General features: G+C 35.6%; 1 protein-coding gene across 4 annotated transcripts; it reads right to left on the bottom strand.

Moving 5' to 3' along the window:
* Positions 1-1606: 1606 nt before the first annotated feature.
* LOC137717374 (putative ubiquitin-like-specific protease 2B) lies at positions 1607-14674 on the bottom strand. 4 transcript variants are annotated; one of them, XM_068456730.2, is made up of 17 exons: positions 14320-14674; positions 12865-13199; positions 12685-12772; positions 12528-12577; positions 11834-12028; positions 11671-11746; positions 10889-10994; positions 9522-9581; positions 8672-8803; positions 7143-7343; positions 6999-7054; positions 6827-6920; positions 6346-6436; positions 5423-5542; positions 3920-4082; positions 3657-3778; positions 1607-2905 (listed from the first exon to the last, which is right to left on the bottom strand). In XM_068456730.2, exons 1-17 carry the CDS (start codon positions 14459-14461, stop codon positions 1784-1786), a joined length of 3153 nt encoding a protein of 1050 aa, XP_068312831.2. In that variant the 5' UTR covers positions 14462-14674; the 3' UTR covers positions 1607-1783. The 4 variants fall into 4 exon arrangements, with proteins under 4 accessions (XP_068312831.2, XP_088554527.1, XP_068312830.2 ...); XM_088698401.1 differs by having other exon boundaries at positions 9522-9578; XM_068456729.2 differs by having other exon boundaries at positions 3657-4082.
* Positions 14675-15240: the final 566 nt, after the last annotated feature.

Below are 15240 nucleotides of genomic sequence, written 5' to 3'. Positions count from 1 at the left end.
CATTATGACAAATATATAGTAAAAGAATTTTTCATGGGCATTAAACCCGGTGTCGGAGTAAGGTGGTACTCCGATAATCGCAATGGGAATCTTCATGGATACCAAGTTTGAGAGGTAACATTTTTCCAAATCAATGTTACCTAGGGGGCTTTTAAGCTCTGTCTGGGGCCTACAAGCTCGCTCATATTCTATTATATTACTTATTACTCCGAAGTTAAATTACTTTGAAGAAATTTGTTGGATTACCAGATTATTCCACGATTAGGAAGCAAGGGAAGGAAAATTTTCCAACATTTTATTCAAATAGGATAAATGACATGAATAAAATTGCAAGTGTTTATAATGTGTATATACATGTTTGTTATAAAGTCTCATGAATAGGGCAAAAAAGATATAATTACTTGGGGGAGACAAGCATTTACCCCTAACATGCAAATTTTCATATGGAAGCTATAAAACAGATTTGGCCGGGACCATTAACTCTGATGAAGTTTAGTCGTCGTTAGAAAACTCCAATGAAGTTCAGTCGTTGACAAAGACAAATATGGCTAAGGTTCAAAGAGAGAACTGGGTTTGGAATGTAAGGCATGAAATAGAAAAAGAGGTTTCATGATGAAAACTAAAGGCTAAGCTGGAGGAAAAACCACAGTTACATTGGAGCTATTTAAAGGCAATGTGCCAAAAGATGTCACCATTGAATCTGAAAAGCTTTGCCCATAAATTCATGTGTTCGAAGAACAAAGATTGCTCAGTGATATATAGGGCTGCTCCTTATTAAATATGTGCACAAGTAACATGACTTTTTCATCATTGATGCCTCTCCTTCTCAATATTCAAGATCGCACAACTGAATTTGGAACGTCAAAAGTTCACAGAAACGAAGTTGGGACTCCATGCTCTGAAGGAAGAAAACGGTACGTATTCTGGCTTATTCTGAAAGGCTTGATCTCTAGGTAACTACCCCTTTTTAAGGGGACCAAGTCATTTTTTATGCCTAGATAGGGGCAATTACGAACCATAATTTTCTAGGGTCGGAGTAAGTCTGATGACGGACTCAACAGCCTCCATTGCAGAGTTGGCTAAACAGATCAGCGATGCCACCATCATCCTGTTCCAGAGTTAGTGGGCGAAGTCTGTCGACCTCGCTGAGATATACCATTTTTGTTCCGCAAGATTCGGGAACCTAATCCAGCAAGGAATCAACGGGTATTCTATAATCTTGGAGCCCTTACAATCTAAGAATTGGCATGTGCCGCAAATAATCATAGTCTTAAGATAATGCAATATCTACTTCCTAGATATCCTTTGGGATTCTTTCGGTTTAATATGGATTCTACTATCCTAAAAGCTCATCTCTTCCACTAGTATAAATACACCCTTTTAGGGTTTTTATCTGATAACGCAATATCTGCGTACTTGTTATCTTGCCTATCGCTTGAGCTTAATATTGCTTACAAACTTGGCCGTCGAAGAACCTTTGACCGGTTCATCCCCTCCCGGTCCTAGGCTTACTTGCGGCTGTTTGTTCTTTTACAGCTTAACAAGTTTGGGTATAAATTCTACCGGTCACTCTTGAAGATGCAGAGAACCTCACCATTCAGCAAGATTAAATCAAAGCTTTTTTTTCGGACGAATAAATTCACTAACATTTTAGATCAAAAGCGTCCTATTACCTAACTGTTCTTCTCTAAATACATTCCCCACATACCTCATATGGACAGACCATTCAAGTCAAATAACTATCAAAATACTTGCAAAAAGAGCATTGGTGGCCTCACGACTTTCAGTCTTCAACAAGGCTTCTTGTGACACATTTATCCCCTTCAACTGGAGGTGTAAGCCGCAGCCTTTTTGCAGCGCGTTGCTCTAGTGACTCGGGCATCAGACCATCGTCAGGCGTTGGTCCATCGGAAATTTGAACATCATCATCACATGAGACTGTCCTGTTGTCCACCATATCGGAGTCTTGATCCATTTGTACATCAGGATTTTCTTGGCACGAGGGAATTGGAGCCACTTCCTGCACCGTACCGTGGTGTTCAGAAGCTCCATTTCTGTTGCCATCTTGCACTTTATCATGGTCCTGAAAGCCTCCATTTTCGTTGCCATCCTGCACCTCATCATGGTCTTGAGAAGCTCCATTTTCGTAGCCATCAAGCACCTTATCATGGTCTTGAGAGCCTCCAATTTCGTTGCCATCCTGCACCTTATCATGGTCTTGAGAAGCTCCATTTACGTTGACATCATGCACCTTATCATGGTCTTGAAAACCAGAAGTTTTGTTGCCATGATGCAATCTATCATGGTCTTGAGAACCTCTATTTTCGTTGACATCCAGCACTATATCATGATCTTGGGAAACTCCATTTTTGCCATCATGCACCTTACCATGGTCTTCAGAACCTCCATTTTTGTTGCCATCATGCACCTTACACTGGTCTTGACAACTTCCGTTGCCATCATGGAAAGCATCATGGTCTTGAGAATCTCCATTTTCATTCCCGTCATGCACATGATCTTGAGAACCTTCTAATTCTATAACGGAAGCATCCTGCATCTTGCTTGGAGCACAAACAAGGACATCTATTAAACATGTGACGTTTTCCACAGAATGAGAATGGCTTACATCCATTTCTTCTTTCTGACTCGAACCCAAACCTTCCCCAACTGGATGGTTCTCAATGACCGCTATATATTCAGATTGGTCAGAGACACACATTGATAGTTTAGGGGATGAATCAGTGTTTCCATTTTCCGCTTGCGCCAAGTTAAAGTCAGTCTCAACACCATAAGCTCTTGATGTATGCTCAATGTCACAAGTTTGAGATGTAATTCCAGTTATTTGCTGAAAACCAGAGTCTCCTGTAGGCAAAAAAGCGAACTGCTCTCCAGTTTTGGTGTCGTCCTGTAATGAAACAAATGGTAAGTGCAAGAATTGTACTCTCTTAAACGAAACTATGTAGAATGATCCATTTATAATACATTTTTTGTCCTATATAGTTCTCTGCCCATAAAGGAACCCCAAAATAAAATAAAAAAAGTGTACCAGCCTGCATCACAGGTCTACATAAATGTGCGACTTTTGAATAATGATAGAAATGATTCTCAAAGCATTTACTGGTTAAAAGAAAATTAAAACCCAAATTAAAATGAGAGATTGAATTGAAAATCTGTGAGTAATGGTTTTTGAACTTGTCACAACGTGGACCAATAGTCCATTTGGGTAACTCCATTAGAACTTCCCTACCTTAAGACCTTTAAATGTTTTAGTTTGAAGGGATTTTTTAACGAAGTTGCCCAAAAGGACCATTGCTCCACATTGTAACATGTTTAGGGACAAATACGAACAGATTTTTAGTTTGGGGACCAAAGCTCCAATTAGGTCAAATGTAAGGGACCAATACTCCAATTTCTCTTTTTAAAAAAAAGGACGATCATTTAAAAGTAATTTTTAAGCAAAACGTAAAAACAGAACCTATAACATGACCTTTCCAATACCTCTCTCCCAAACACACACATGAACTAAAAAGCAACACCCAAAAGAACTCCAAAACAGCGCAAAAGCCAACATTAATCATGCTCATGCTTTTCAATCCCAGCTATCTAATAGTAAGAACGAATATTGTTCCCAACAGAACAAGAATAAATAATGTTACCTCCATCAGTGATATGGCTCCATTAAGACGGTAAAAAGATGATTTTTGGTCAAATGATTGATATTCTCCAAAGAGTGAGCCGGAGGTGGCTCCTGGCTCCAAAAGTTCCTGGAGAACCAAGCCTGCATCATTAACACACTCAGAACTCCTTAGAGAAGATGAGGATAATAGAGTAATTTCAATTCCCTGGCCTGCTTGAGAACTTGACATATTTTCTTGGCAAGCTACAGCAGGACCACATCTTCCTGAAAAAGACTGCACACCAGTTTCATGCTTGTTACATTCTGGAAACTTAGCCTGGTCTTCATCACTGGAAGCTGCTGAAGAGACTCCTCGACAACGATCTTCAAGTAGCTTAAAAATTAACCTTTGAATAAGGGTACGCTTGAGAGACGCCTCGGACGGAAGAAACCAATTTGCGTTAAGCTGGCAACAGAAATTGTGATTATGCATAACAAAAATTTGAAACATAAAGCTTGCAATTAAATTACAGGAGGATCATAATTAGAAGGCAACAAGAAATAATGGGGAAAATGTACGAGTTTTATGCACAAAAACCCCATTTAAAGTCCCAACATTTGTATCTAAAATCTGATTCTGTCCCAATTCATTGTTAGGCAACAGAACTGAAAGATTTTCTATTTGAGAAAAAGAAAATCCTAGAATCTTCAGATGTGATGCATGCCAGAAACTGTAAATCAACATACTAACATAGATACGCATGCAGAAGTATTCTACCACTTCGCATTAAGGACTTTTGAGAATTCAAATATCCAATAAGTAATTGTTGATATGTTTTGACTTTTCATCCATCAATTAATAGGAAAACATGCAATGCTTAAAGTATGATATCTTAGTTGGGTTTTCATGCAGCAGTTAATAGAAAGCAATGTTTTAAAAAACTAGTATTGAGACTAGCCTAAGCGATTTCATGGGTGGGGTTATCAAGAAAACGCCTCTGCCCAGCGGGAGTGGGTTATAGACTACCCTAGGCGCCACCAGGGAGTTTGAATTTTTTTTTTTTTTTTTTTTTTTAAAAAGCCCAAACCCAAAACGACGTCATTTTGGGCAGGTTTTTTTATAAAATTCATGCTAATTTTATGTTTCTTAGCTTCCATTAGTTTATTATGACTTTATGATGTGAATTAGAGAAATAATAATAATAGTCAAATATTTGATTGCTTGCCATGCTTGCTTGATTTTTTGACAAAGTATTATATTTTACATATAGGAAGTATTATAATAATTTTAGGTAACGTGAGGCGATAGCCTCACGCCTATCGCCTAGGCAAGGCTATCCATGAAGTGCCTTGGCTTCGCCCCTTCGCCTTTGCCCTTTAAAAAGATTCAGAGAAAGTAAGTGCTCTCTGTTAAACCATGAGATTTACATCCAAAGGCCTTGAATGTGCTATGTTTCCTCTTAAATTGCTTGGTGATTGGACACTCCTCCATATATTTGTTAGAAAGTAATAATACAAACGAACAAGAGAAGAACAATATTTGATTTTCACCTCAATGGCTTCAAACAAGCATTCACAAGCATCACCCTAATTTATAAACACTGTAATTATGTTTTCAATAAGAAAAAACAAAGTATGAACACAACCAGGTGGTGGGCAGTACAATTTAAAAATTAAAGATGTTAGGGCTGCGTATCAGATATACAAAATTCACATGCCACATCAAGGATTTCAACAAAGTAAACGGTAGAATTTAAAAGACTTATTGAAACTAAGCAAAAACAAAAGACAAAGTAGACCACTTACAAAGTTGGAAAACTTGGTTATTTTGAAAGGGCTGAAATGAACAGGAGCTTCTGCCAAAAAGAGCTCCAAATAGTGGAGTAAAAACAGGCCACAATCGAACGAATTTTCCTGTTGCGGTAGCTAATAAGAACACGAACCAGTGTCAGAAGTTCTAACATTTTACCATCAGGAAAAACTATTCAACACTTCTTTATCTAAAACCACAAAAAAAAATGAGGGAGCGAAAGATAAAACTTTACAGTGACAAAAATATGTCATTTAATTGTACAAAGAGAGCATATATCTATTGCAGGAGCTCAAAGACAGAATGATCACAAATGATGATGCACATGTGCAAGCTATTCCATTCATCTGATATATATTTATAAAAGATTTAGGCCAAAAGGGAAAGAACATTTTAGTAGTTTTTATTGTTACAAAACAATCAATTTGCCGTACTGCATCTAGAACTTAACCTATAATGACTTGGTGCATATACTTGAATACCAGACTATATACTAATTCGACCCCATAAAAATAAAAGACAATCTTAATATCCACAAATTTCTTTGTATATTCTTCTTTTTATATTAAGAAAAAGGTGGTTTCAAGATAGTAATGCCCTTCACTAAGAAAACAACTTACATGGAAAAAGTACACCGCCCCCTGGCATCCCGTGCCAATGAAGCAAGGACATTTGGACAAAAATTTACCCAAGTAGTAGCAGTTTTTATTAAGACAAGAACGGTAGCATTTATATATGATACTTCAAATTATCTCTACCCCAGAGTGTCCTATGAAATCATTCTTCCATGTGGCCTATGAAATCACAAGGGTAGTAAGCATACACAACAATATGGTCATAAGAATACAATATGCCCATATAATACAGATTCTTTATTGTTTCCCCTCTCTAAAACTGTTACATACGACTGGAGCAATACCTCAAGTGAGACAAATCGCAGGTTGTGAAACTTTGATGAGATTTCTTCAGATGTCTCCTTTTTCCTTTCTTTCCACTCTTCCCACAGATAACTATCATTTCAAGATCAAACTTTGATGTCACAATTTAGAATATCTAAGTTCTGAAGTTGTATTAAAGAGTGTATATGCCATTCAAAACCCCCAAGTGCTGAATACCCTATTCCAAGATCAAACCATCAAACACAAACATAAAATATCCCATATCATCCCATAAAAATAGAAAAATATGTCTACTGACTTGAGAATTGTCCAAGTGTCTCCTTCCCCCTCCCAAAAAAAAGAAACTTCAACCTAACCTAATGCTTGTATTACCATCCAATGGTTATATCGCAATAGCCAGACTGTTACTAATATCATCAAGTTTTCATAAATAGAATATCAAGAGTCGAGCATGAGCGATTAGAAGTATTAAAAAAATTAACTGTAAAAGCTAATAGATACCTTTGAATTAGATTTTTCAGACCCGTATGACTTCCTTTGATAGAATCCATGTGTATAATACAAGGTACTTTAAGTGAATTTCCTGATTCTCCATCTGAACATGGAAAAAGTATATAAATGACAGGATGAAGAAGAGATGAGATGCACATTGCGCAATCAAAGAGAAACTTACCATTATGTTTAGGCACTTCACCAAGATGGCATATGACTATTAGGCTCCAGTGTAGACTGACAATTAAAGCACAAAAGCTACGTATCAGCACCCCAGTAAATTGAGCTTATTACAAAGGCAAAAAGTTTGGTCAAAGGATCATACTTGAAGTTTATAGGAATGAAGATGTAATCCCTTTCAAATAAATCCACTTTCCTCGTCCATTTACGAACTCGTTGAAAAGCAGCTCTGCCATCGGAAACACTGGATGGATCTTTGTCCAGGTCAGCCAGCTTCCGAAAGAAAAAACTATTGAAAAAGTGGAACCTATGCCTTTTCTCAGGCTGAATCTGATTCTTCAGATACCTGTCAATAGAGTATATTTTAAAAGGTGAATTATAAAATTTTCAAAACCTACAATCACATTATAATTCTAAGTACTAATAAAGGCAATAGCAATTAGCATTAGCCTTGTCGGAGGTTAGCATCATCTTTTGGTAATTAACAAATATTATTTATTACATTTTCAAACGCTGTTTCAAACTTCAAAGGATTAGTATTTCAAAGATCTTAAATCATTACATGATGGAGTCTAATTATCATGTCTTTAAATTCATTAACAGTTCATAAATTGAAGAATCATCAAAATTAACAGTTTCTCAACGCTTTCGTCTACGATTTTGGTGATTATATATCAACTTACTTGAAATATATTATTTATTTATATACTCAGGGAAAAAAAGGTCTAGCAATTTAAAAGTTCCTAAAACACAAGCCCAAGGGTTTCATTGAGGATAGCGAGGATATTGATGGTAGAGAAGATTGATCCAGTGTTGGACTAACCAGATGAAAGAATGACTAAGTAAAGATAAATTTGGGAAATTATGGGCCAGTTTGATAACCATTTCATTTTTTGTTTATAGGATTCATATTTTCTTCATAAAGATAGAGGAAATCTCTATGGAGGAATGAGGAATAAAGAAGGGTGGATAAAGGGTGGAGGAAAAAGTAAGTAGCAATAATTAGAAAAGAAAACCTACTAAAAATTGTTTTCAGTTTTCAGTTTTTGATTTTCACTTTGTGTACTTTGTTCCACTTTTTTCCAACCATCCTTCCTCCAGCTTTGCTCTTACCTTTTTTCCCCTGTATTTCACCTATATTCCTAACAAATAAAAAAAGAAAACTAAAACCTGAAAATAAAAAGGTTATCAAACGGGCCAAGTTGCTTGTAAAACTAAGTTGCTCTACTTGCTGACCCTTAACAACAAAATGATTATTAGTATGTGATTATTGGTAATTTTTTATATTAAGGTATGCAAGAGTCACTTGAACACATATAAATACGAAATTAGCTTTATTTATTAGTAAAATCATGAATTTATCAGTAGTTATATTTTCCCTTTTGAATGATTAAGAAGAACTAAGCAATTAAAAAAAAATCCATACAAAACAATGTACTTTAATGAACACACTTGGTTCTCATATCTCCTGCTTGAGACCAAGGAAAGGGATGTTACCTCCTAACATTTTTAATTTCTTTTGACCTTAAACTCTTATTAATAAAACTGACAAAACCAAGTCCCAGATAATGATAGCCATGCATAATGGAACTAAGTATTTAGAATCCCAAATCATGCAAGTCTTTAATATAAAGATTATAAATTATGCATGTGAGGTTATCCACGCAAGCTTACTTGATATAGAAGTCAATAATTGTATCATTAATAAATGTCTCTGGCTGTAAGAGATCAACATCTCTCTTGCTTATGGAAACAGCATCTGAGTCCCCTTTCGGATATACAACATCTTCAAAAGGCTCATCAAAACTGTATAGCATCTCAAATATGTTTAGAAAACATCATAAAACAACACTGAGAAAGAAATAGAAACTGAACTGTAAACCAAATCAATCATGTTCATTTTCATAGAACCAAACAAGTATTCTACCATTTGGTATATTACTAAGCAACATAAACACAAACAGTTTCGACCAGAGTCCAACTCCATAAATACTTAATAGTTTTACGGGCAATAACAAAGGGACCACATAAATTGATTATGCATCTCTTTAAATTGATCCTTCTTTCGTTTGTTGTATGAGTTAAAGAGAAATGGAAAAACTAAATGACTGTTTAGCCGATGATGGATTTTGGGCCACGGGTATGAGTTAAGTGAAAAAATCATACATGCACATTACATACAGAAATAATTTATTAATTCTTTACACTTGAAAAACAAATCCCATAAATTCAAAGTGATCAAGAAAGCCTTACAAATGGATTATCTGACACCGAGGAACAAAGAGTTCATAACTTTATCCAATCCTCACCATTTAAGAAAGAAAAGAAAAGAAAAAAAAAATACTAGAAAGCATAACAACTGTAAACAACTAAAGAACTCAAAATGACAGAACAAAGAATCTGAAAACAAAGAAAGGAAAAGGAGGGTTAAGGAAACATCATTTAACTACTAATAATACAGAAAGCAATATAATTTGTGTCATCATAGTTACAGAGAAAAGGAACTAGGACCACTTTAACTCACTTCGGAAAATGATGCCTCTGCCCAATTGAATCGTCCTCATCTGTTTCCATGCCCATGCTACTTGTATCAAAATGGGAAAAAATATAAATTTAAGATTGTGCAGTACTACTGAAGTAAAATGAATTGATACAACAATACATCATACACAGAACTGGTACAAATTTACAGTTGTGGCAAATAATTCACCAAGGAAAAATACATTGTGAACCAAACAATTACGTTGCATTTCTAAGCTAGATATATGTGAATGAACAAACAAAAATTTTACAAAAATGTACGGTTGAACCATTCCTTTTTTATTCTTTTTAAAAGTATGGTCGAACCAATCTAATTTGCAAACCACTAAAAACACACGCAATACTTATCACCACAGCAGTACATCATCCCTGTAAAGAGGGAAAACGACTGGACACTATGCCCGGTCCACAGCAACACAGCAGCATGGTTGAACAGATAATGTATAAATTAAATGCATACAAACTCAGCACTAATATAAATAGAGAACAAAGCTCTAAACCAAGAGCCTTAAAACTAATAGATTTAATGTTTACTGGGTTTTTTCAGCACCAATTCTTATAATAAAAACGCAAGCTGGAAGGTTCACTTCACACTATTACTTAGAAGTTCTAAATTCAAGAGTGGACATCAGATGTCTCTCACAGCAATCCCTTTTGCTACTGAACTATGTATCCCCTTAAATCTGTCATTGTCATCCCCCAAAATGCCATTTAGTTCATTTCATCCTAACACTAAAGCCTTTGAAAACACAAAAAAGGATTTTATGATCTTGATGAGATTGAATTTCATTGCACTGACAAAGCGCAATTCTTAAATCAGATTACATTGACCATTCCTTGGATATTGTTTTAGATAAGTAGTCTGTAATTTGTGTATGTTTGTGGCTATACTTTTGTTGATGTTGGTACAAATGAGAGTAAAGAGAAAATATGGAACTTTAAATCAAGTTAAGACTATAAAAAGCATATCCAACGTATTAAATTACAGTAATCAAACATCATGTGCAGAACTGAAAGCCTGAAACTAGGATTCCTAAACACATAATACCCTACTCTATCTGAAGTAATGAAAGCAGAGTGTCCAATGCTGTTCCTTTCATAAAATTATCAAATATTGCCTTTCTACAGAAAAAGAAAAAGGAATTACCCAAAAGAAACATGTTGTCATTTCATTTCCAACATTCAACACAAATATAATTACAGTCATACACCACGTAATTAGATAGAAAAAGAAGCAGTACTATTAAGAGTATAGGCCATCAAATCATACAGCTACTTGGCATAAAGCTTTGAACATAAAGAAATACAAATTACATTTTGTATTAACCAATGAAACATAAACAAACTTACTCATGCAAAACCCATGAATTGATATATTTTGCATTCAAAGACATTATCCTTTGCTGTTGCTCGAACCAGTTGGGTTCAACAATTGCAATCTTCAACTCTTCAGTGCCTAGGAGAAGTTTAGGTAGCAGATAATGCCCAAAAAATAAAAAAAAAATAAAAAAAAGAGAGAAGCCACACTCAGCTTAAGAGTTTCAAGTCCCAAAAGGACAATAAAACTAGTTGGGACAGAATTTAACCCACACACTGTTCAAAAAAAGGATTAAAAATCCAGAACTTTATTTTCTTTTCTGAATTACAAAGAAGCACATATTCTCATATGACACATACTACTTGCTAAAAGTAATCTGCCGTGCTGAAAGATGCCTCATTAATACTTGGATTACAAAGTACTAGTCTATCTTACTTATAACACTTGGGTCACAAATATTTTCCAGTCACACATATGACTACATAGAGTGTCCTCGCCATAAGACTTTCTATATAATGTATACACAACATTTAACCCGAAACCCTCTTTATCAGTGTCCTAGCTTCATAGCTCAAACATCATAGAATGAGATCTGAGAGCTTGCATAGAACCAGAGTGAAAATTGACCAAACTTTTTCAGAAGGATCACATTAGTTTTGACAAGTGAACAGCAAGTTAAATAATCTACCCATAAAAAATCTGGTGGAATTTCAAGAAAGAGAAGTCTCCCAAAATACACTTGCAGCACCAATCTCACTAAATGAATTAAAAAACCAACAAAAAGAAAAGAGCTTGTTAGTAAAAGTGCACTGACCAGAAGTATTGGGTGCACTATCATCTTCCGTGGCATCCTTTGATACAACACGAAGTTTTATCATGACAAATTCAACCTGAATGCAGTATAATAAACTGTTCATATTCAATACCAAGTATATATAGTAATTGGTGACATCCAATAGGAGAGTTTCAGGACTCACTTTTTTAAACCACTGACACTCTACATCAATGAGATCACCAACTTCCCATTCAAAACTAAAGTTTCCAGGGCATTCGGATGTTGAACCACAGATTTTGATGCAACCGGGAGAAAAGGTTAACCGAGGTTCTGTACAATAACTATCCCGATATATAACATAATCAGGATAAAGAACAACCGTCATATTTATATTATCCTGCAGATTATGCAACAGTATAAAAGTCACAATTAAAAACCTTCTAAAAGTGGATTAACAAAATATTAAGAAATCTGCACCATAAAATAAAAATGGTATAGAAAACTTATTTAGAAGGTAAGTAACATTATACTTGCTTATTTATTTTGCTGCATTACACTTATTCAAAGAATAGATAGTCTCCCTCACCACAAGATGCCCTGATGGTGCATACTTCTGGGTTACCTTACACATCCCTTTAATAGCTCACCAACTATTCTTTGTATTTGTGACATGAAACAAAAAAGTACCCAATACTCACCTAAACTACCCATTACACTACTCAGAATATGAATATCCCACAAACAACCCCACTTTCTTTCTTGACACTTATTTTGTTTAACCATCAACATGAACTTTCACTTCTTTATTTTTTCTGTTTTTGTAACCCCAAATATGTAGTTATGCAAGGAGCAATCTCACATGTATTGGACGGCTAATAAAAGAGAAAAGAGATTACCATTTCCAAATCACCATAGCAATGATACGGTTTATATGTACCCAAAGAATCTGAAAGTGAACAACAAATAATAGTAAGAACACCAAGATGCATGACAGAAATGACTTAGGAAGGCACAAACTAAAGATTAGCAGCCCTCCAATTAACAAGGAAATACCGTCATCCTCTTCAATTTCAGAAGCAGGACTTGATGGAGAGTCACTCGTGCTTTCATCAGCATCTAAAATCACATCAATTGGGTCATTCTGAAAAGAAAAAAAAATTCAGAAAGCATAATTTTGATAGTTAATCTCTCCATTAAGGATATACTTCAGCAGATATATGACAGTTGACGTACACTGGACGGAGACACCGCAAGGGCAGAGTGTAACTGGCTTTTCCATGAAGATGATGACATAGCATTTGAACCTCTTCTCTCTGGCTCAGAAACAGGACTTCTTGACCCATGACTATCTAATTTGGAATCAGAGTGTTGTTCATGACTCAAACATTTGAATTGTGGTGCAGCGTCCAATTCCATATACTCTATCTTGGTAGCAAGGCTCTCTTCAATTGTTCCCACGGGGGAATATGAAATAGCATTATCACAACAATGATCTTGGTCAACTGAATCAACATCTACACAAGGTATGCTGCCGATATCTTTTGATTCAAGTTTGGCTCCCTGCGCAACTAGAAACATATTTAGATGAATTAGTATACTTTATAGCTGACACTGATGATACACAAACCATTTTCATTTTTCAGCTAACAGAGAAAAAGAAATATAAACACCAACAACAACATATCAACAAGACTCAGGGCAACATCTTGCTACTAACAACCACATTGTTCATGAAAGGGTGCAAAAGGGAGATATAAATGTGCGGTACATTCCAACTGATGACAAGTTGCAGAGATTCTGACAAAAGGGGTTCATAGTCCTGTATTTTTTAAACACTGTTCCAATCTCAAACTGGGATTCTGCAGTTGAGATTGAGGGGGAGTGTTGACAGATGTCAGAAGATTAGTGGCTGGATTGGTACATCAACCAAAACCGGAATAACCAACACGTAAATCAGCATTTTTACAAAAAGGTGCGAAACCTTTGTAAACAGGAGATTGGAATGCAGATTTGACATACAAACGGGACCTGACAACAATGTTACATATTTACCAGATTATGCAAATACGGAACTGTAAGTAGCCTACTGCATACAAAGTGATTATTAATGGTCAAAGGTTACCATATATAAAACTAGGATTACTGGAAGATCCGTCTGTAAATACCTAGTCCTTTCAAACATATATCCAACTCCGCCAAAAAATCTCTACCTCTTTCTACGATATGATCAACCTCAATTTACAGATTAGACAATGCAGTTAACTCAGACATCAACCGCCATATTATTAAAATTTTCAACATACAAAGATAATTTTTAGTATGAGACAGTAAACAGATCCCACATGTTAGTACAAATTTGTTATATAAACAATAAACCTGAAGAACAATTAACCAGCAACTCAAAAAAACTACTTAATCCTACACGAATGATTAGCTTATCGATAAAGATCAACTCCAAACAGGCCATATTTCCATCATAGCTCAAAGCTAACGTAGTAACAATTTCCCAACAATCGATTATCATAGCAGCAAGTGCCAAAGTTGTAATTCGAAGCATTAACATAAAAATTCAGACAAAATTATTGCACTATTATTCATTTCACACCAGATTATTTTCCCACGGATTCTCGGCAACCAAACACAGAAGTCTAGCTTACTAATTTTAGACATTGCGGAAAGCAAACGTACCATTCTGGAGAAAATCGTACTTGAAATTCGGATTCGTATCGAGGCTAGGGTTTTTTAACTTGCCAAAATATTTCCCCTGGACCGATTCCGAGTGGTCGTCCTCCTCGCTGAAGTCGAAGACTTCGAGACCGCTAGTCTTCATCGCGAAGGTAACGGGTTTGGAGTGGAAACTCGGGCGAGTCAAAAATTGACTCGGTGAGTGAGCACAGGGGGTTGCGAAACTCGGTCAAATCGGAGAGAGAAAGCAATGTGAGAGAGCTGAAGACGAGGGGTTTTGTCGTTGCTTTAAATTTGTAGGTAACCAACCAATCAGAGAAAACTTCCTTCTCTTTTCCTTTTTCTTTTACAATTTTCTATATTTTTTAGAAAAAAAGGTCAATAAAATGTATTTGGGTTGGTGAGTGAATAAAAGTGAGCACGATTTGATATAAACGTCTTGTTTTTAAATATTATAGACTAAACATTTATGTTTTTTGTAAATTTGATTAAACATTTTTCTTACAATTTTGGTATTTTAATTTTATTTTATTAGAAGTCTATTCACGTTAGTATTCCTATTTTTCCTCCCATTTTTATGCATCTCTTATTATGATGATTTAAGATTTTTTTTTATTTTTTATTAAAATATTTATTTTAGTAAATCAAATAAAATGTAACAAAACTCGTTGTTAGGTACGTTTGGTTATATCGGTACGTTTAACTATAATGGTACATTTAGCTACTTGGTATATTTGAATTTTTGATCCATTTGGTGTCACATCCCAGGCCCACTCCACCACCGCAGCACGATATTGTCCGCTTTGGGCTTACCATTCCCTCACGGTTTTGTTTTTGGGAACTCACGAGCAACTTCCCAGTGGGTCACCCATCATGGGATTGCTCTAGCCCCATCTCGCTTAACTTCGGAGTTCCCATAGAACC

The sequence above is a fragment of the Pyrus communis genome, chromosome 8, assembly GCF_041283825.1.
Source record: "Pyrus communis isolate YQ-2024b chromosome 8, ASM4128382v1, whole genome shotgun sequence".
In the NCBI taxonomy this organism is placed as follows: domain Eukaryota; kingdom Viridiplantae; phylum Streptophyta; class Magnoliopsida; order Rosales; family Rosaceae; genus Pyrus; species Pyrus communis.
The sequence above is the reverse complement of the archived record's forward strand: the minus strand, read 5'-3'. Positions and strand labels throughout refer to the sequence as shown.